The following is a 4,227-nucleotide window of genomic DNA, read 5'->3' as shown; positions in this document are numbered from 1 at the left end:
TCATCATAAAAGTGCATCTATCATCATAAAAGTGCATCTGTCATCATAAAAGTGCATCTGTCCATCATAAAAGTGCATCTATCATCATAAAAGTGCATCTGTCCATCATAAAAGTGCATCTATCTATCATAAAAGTGCATCTGTCCATCATAAAAGTGCATCTATCATCATAAAAGTGCATCTGTCCATTATAAAAGTGCATCTGTCCATCATAAAAGTGCATCTGTCCATCATAAAAGTGCATCTGTCCATTATAAAAGTGCATCTATCCATGAATAAAGTGCATCTATCCATCATAAAAGTGCATCTGTCCATCATAAAAGTGCATCTGTCCATCATAAAAGTGCATCTGTCCATCATAAAAGTGCATCTATCATCATAAAAGTGCATCTGTCCATCATAAAAGTGCATCTGTCCATTATAAAAGTGCATCTATCCATGAATAAAGTGCATCTATCCATCATAAAAGTGCATCTGTCCATCATAAAAGTGCATCTATCCATCATAAAAGTGCATCTGTCCATCATAATAGTGTATCTGTCCATCATAATAGTGCATCTATCCATCATAAAAGTGCATCTGTCCATCATGAAAGTGCATCTGTCCATCATGAATGTGCATCTGTCCATCATAAAAGTGAATGGTGTTTTGTTTTTCTCTTTATTAACCCCCTGGCACCATATGAATTACTTTTATAATGGATGGATGCACTTTTTTGGGCATCAAAATTTCTCCAGCCATTCACTGCCATTATGAAGCTCGGAAGTTCAGCTTTTTTACATTATAATAATATTTCACAATATTAATAAACTGAATTATTCCAAGCTTTTTGTATATTTTCCATGATAGTGACTGACCTCTCGGGAGTATTTCAAGTAAACAGTTTAAGTCAAAGGGTTTCTCAGGCCAATAGTTCAGGACTGGCAACATAAGAGAGGAAAAGTCGAGTTGCAAGAGAGTCGAGGAAAAAAAACATTTCTTCCTCAGAAATGCGAGTTTATATCTTGCATTTCAAACTTTTTTCCCTGACTAGAACATACAATTCTGAGAAAAAGAATAAGAATTGCGAGATAAAAAGTCGCAATTATCTTTTAAATTGTTTCATTCCATGACAGAAACAAGCGTCCACACATTATGAAGGTGACTTGACTTGAGGTGCGTTTGGTGTGTGTTCTCGAGCCTCTAAACACTGCTGTGTGTGAATGAACGGCCAGAACACATTAAAAGTTTCTGTTTCCTGTGAGAACGGTGTGTGTTAGCGGCCCCTAAGCTAATCACTAATGATCTTTACAACGGAAGTGAATCAATCAAAACGAACTTTATCTGGACAATAACTTTATTCTGGATCTGCTGTAAAGCCTAAACAATCTCTGTTACTGTAATCTCCTGTTATCACTGTAAAGCTGCTGTTGGTCTGTATAAGCGCTGTATAAATGAAGGAGACTTGACTTGTGTGTTTGTGTCAGCTGTGTCAGAAAGTGGGCGAGATCTCTCTGCTGAAGCAGCAGCTTCGGGAGAGTCAGAACGAGGTTACGCAACGGGCCGGAGAGATGGTGGCCCTCAGGGGTCAAATGAAGGAGCTCAACGCCCAGCTGAAGGAGCGCGAGGAGACCATGATCGGCCTGAAGGACTCGTACGCCAGCAAGAGCCGAGAGCTGGAGAGATGTGAAGGAGAACTGAAGCGAACGCTGACTGAGGTGCTGCAGAAACACTACATTCTGACCCTGGACCACAAAACCGGTCACATGGGGCAATTTTTTAAATCAGAGCTTAATAAATAAGCTTTCCATTGATGTGTGGTTTGTTACGTTTGGACAATATTTGGCCATTATCTGGAATCTGAGGCAAAAAAATCAAAACATTGAGAAAATCTCCTTTAAAGTTGATCATTTATGTTGGCGATTGTGCTGCATTCACTCACACAAATACATGTTTTATATATTTACGGTAGGAAATTTACAAAATATCTTCATGGAACATGATCTTTACTGAATATCATAATGATTTTTGGCATAAAAGAAAAATCGATAATTTTGACCCATACATGTATTGTTGACTATTATAATTGTGTGTTTGGAATGTGGCTTTTAATTGTGAGACTTTTGTTTTTGTTTTGTAATCAGAATCAGAAAAATTTAGGTTGGATTTAGGTTTATCAGCCGATATATAGCGGTTATCGGCTTTTAAATATAAACATTTATTGGTTATCAGTATTGGGCAAAAATTGGATTTAGATTTAATGGCCAATATATCGGTTATCGCCATTCAAATATATGAATTATCGGCTATCGGTAACAGACAAAATTTGGATTTAGATTTATCGGCCAATATATCGGTTATCGGCTTTCAAATATAAAGATTTATCGGTTATCGGCTTTCAAATATAACGATTTATCGGTTATCGGCTTTCAAATATAAAGATTTATCGGTTATCGGTATCAGCCACAATTTGGATTTATTGGCAAATATATCAGTTATCGGCTTTCAAATATAAAGAATTATCAGTTATCGATATTGGCCAAAATTTTTATTTAGATTTATCGGCCAATATATCGGTAATCGGCTTTCAAATATAAAGGAAGTATCGGTATCGGCCAAAATTTCCATATCGGTGCATCCCTAACTCATATCTTCATATCTTAATTTTTCCTGTATTTTTGATCAAATAACAGCAGCCATATGTTGATTCCACTCGTAATCAATTCCACTTGATTTTTATCATTTTAATGCTTTGATCACAAGAAGAAATGACACTTTACTATCAATTCACATAGAAAACATCTGTTTTAAATCATAATAATATTTCAAATTTTTTACTGTATTTTTAGATCACATAACCGCAGCCTTATGTTGACATACGTTGATTCCACTCGTATGTTTTGCCGTCTCTCAGGTGTCGATGTTGCGGGACAAGCTGGTGGTGTTCGAAGCCGAGGTTCTGGGTCTGAAACGGGCCCTGAACGAGTTGAGCTGCAGAAGCGCGATCAGTTTACCGTGGGCCGGCCTTCACTCGCCCCGGACGCCCGAACCCCTGAGCGCCACGGTGGACTCGTTCCTCAGCCTGCAGAGCGACGAGGCTAAAGCGCAGCGTCAGGAGGCGGACCTGCGCCGTCAGCTGGAGCGACTGACGGGAGAACTACACCTGGAGCGCCAGCAGCGCGAGAGACAAGCGCTCACCTTCGCTCAGGAGAGACACACCTGGCAGGACGAGAAGGAGCGCGTGCTGAAGTACCAGGCCCAGCTGCAGATCAGCTACGTGGAGACGCTGCAGAGGAACCAGGCGCTGGAGGAGCGGGTCGGGCAGCTCGGGTCCGATTCCCTCTCCATCCCCGTCCCGGTGACCGGCACTCTCTCTCCCGACGATCCCAAAACACCGGCCCTGCATCAGCTGGCACCTCCGTGGCCCGGACCGTCCCGACTGGAGCGCATCGAGTCCACGGAGATTTAGACGTGAACTTTTATCAGAGACAATCGACGTCTGTGCAAAAGAGACCCGAGGTGAACGGACAGCAGATGCACACATTTCTCCATCTCTTTGCTGAAAGGGGTTTATAAACTACCGGACAAAAGTTTGAAATAAGTAAGATTTTTAAATGTTTTGGAAAACTCACCAAGGCTGCATTTAACTGATCAAAAATACAGTAAAAATAGTGAAATGTTATTATAATGTAAATCATCTGTTTTCTATGTGAATATATAGTAAAGTGTAATTTATTCCTGTGATCAAAGCTGAATTTTCAGCATCATTACTCCAGTCTTCAGTGTCACATGATCCTTCACAAATCACTCTAATATGATGATTTGATGCTCAAGAAACATTTATGATTATTATCAGTGTTCATATTTTTTTTTTTGAAAAAGTGATACATTTTATTTTTCAGGATTCTTTGATAATTTGGACATTTCAAAATAACAGCATTTATTTGAAATATAATCTTTTGTGACATTATAAATATCTTTACTGTCACTTTTGATTAATTTAATGAGTCTTTGCTGAATAAAAGTATTGATTTCATTTCTTATAAAAAAAAAAAAAACGTACTCCAAACTTTTGAATGGTAGTGTATCACAGTTTCCACAAAAATATGAACATGGCTAATAATCATAAATGTTCCTTGATCATCATATTAGAGTGATTTGTGAAGGATCGTGTGACACTGAAGACTGGAGTAATGATGCTGAAAATTCAGCTTTGATCACAGGAATAAATTACACTTTACTATATAT

General features: G+C 38.7%; 1 protein-coding gene across 1 annotated transcript in view; it reads left to right on the top strand.

Moving 5' to 3' along the window:
* lzts3b (leucine zipper, putative tumor suppressor family member 3b) overlaps window positions 1-4,019 on the top strand; it is a 12,186-nt gene extending 8,167 nt beyond the window's left edge. Inside the window, exons 5-6 of the mRNA XM_084389052.1 lie at window positions 1,467-1,697; window positions 2,894-4,019. Of these exons, the coding sequence (XP_084245178.1) occupies window positions 1,467-1,697; window positions 2,894-3,448 (786 nt within the window). The 3' untranslated portion in view covers window positions 3,449-4,019. The remainder of the gene's footprint in view (window positions 1-1,466; window positions 1,698-2,893) is intronic.
* Window positions 4,020-4,227: the final 208 nt, after the last annotated feature.

Source organism: Rutilus rutilus (assembly GCF_951802725.1).
Source record: "Rutilus rutilus genome assembly, chromosome: 19".
NCBI lineage: Eukaryota > Metazoa > Chordata > Actinopteri > Cypriniformes > Leuciscidae > Rutilus > Rutilus rutilus.
The sequence above is the reverse complement of the archived record's forward strand: the minus strand, read 5'-3'. Positions and strand labels throughout refer to the sequence as shown.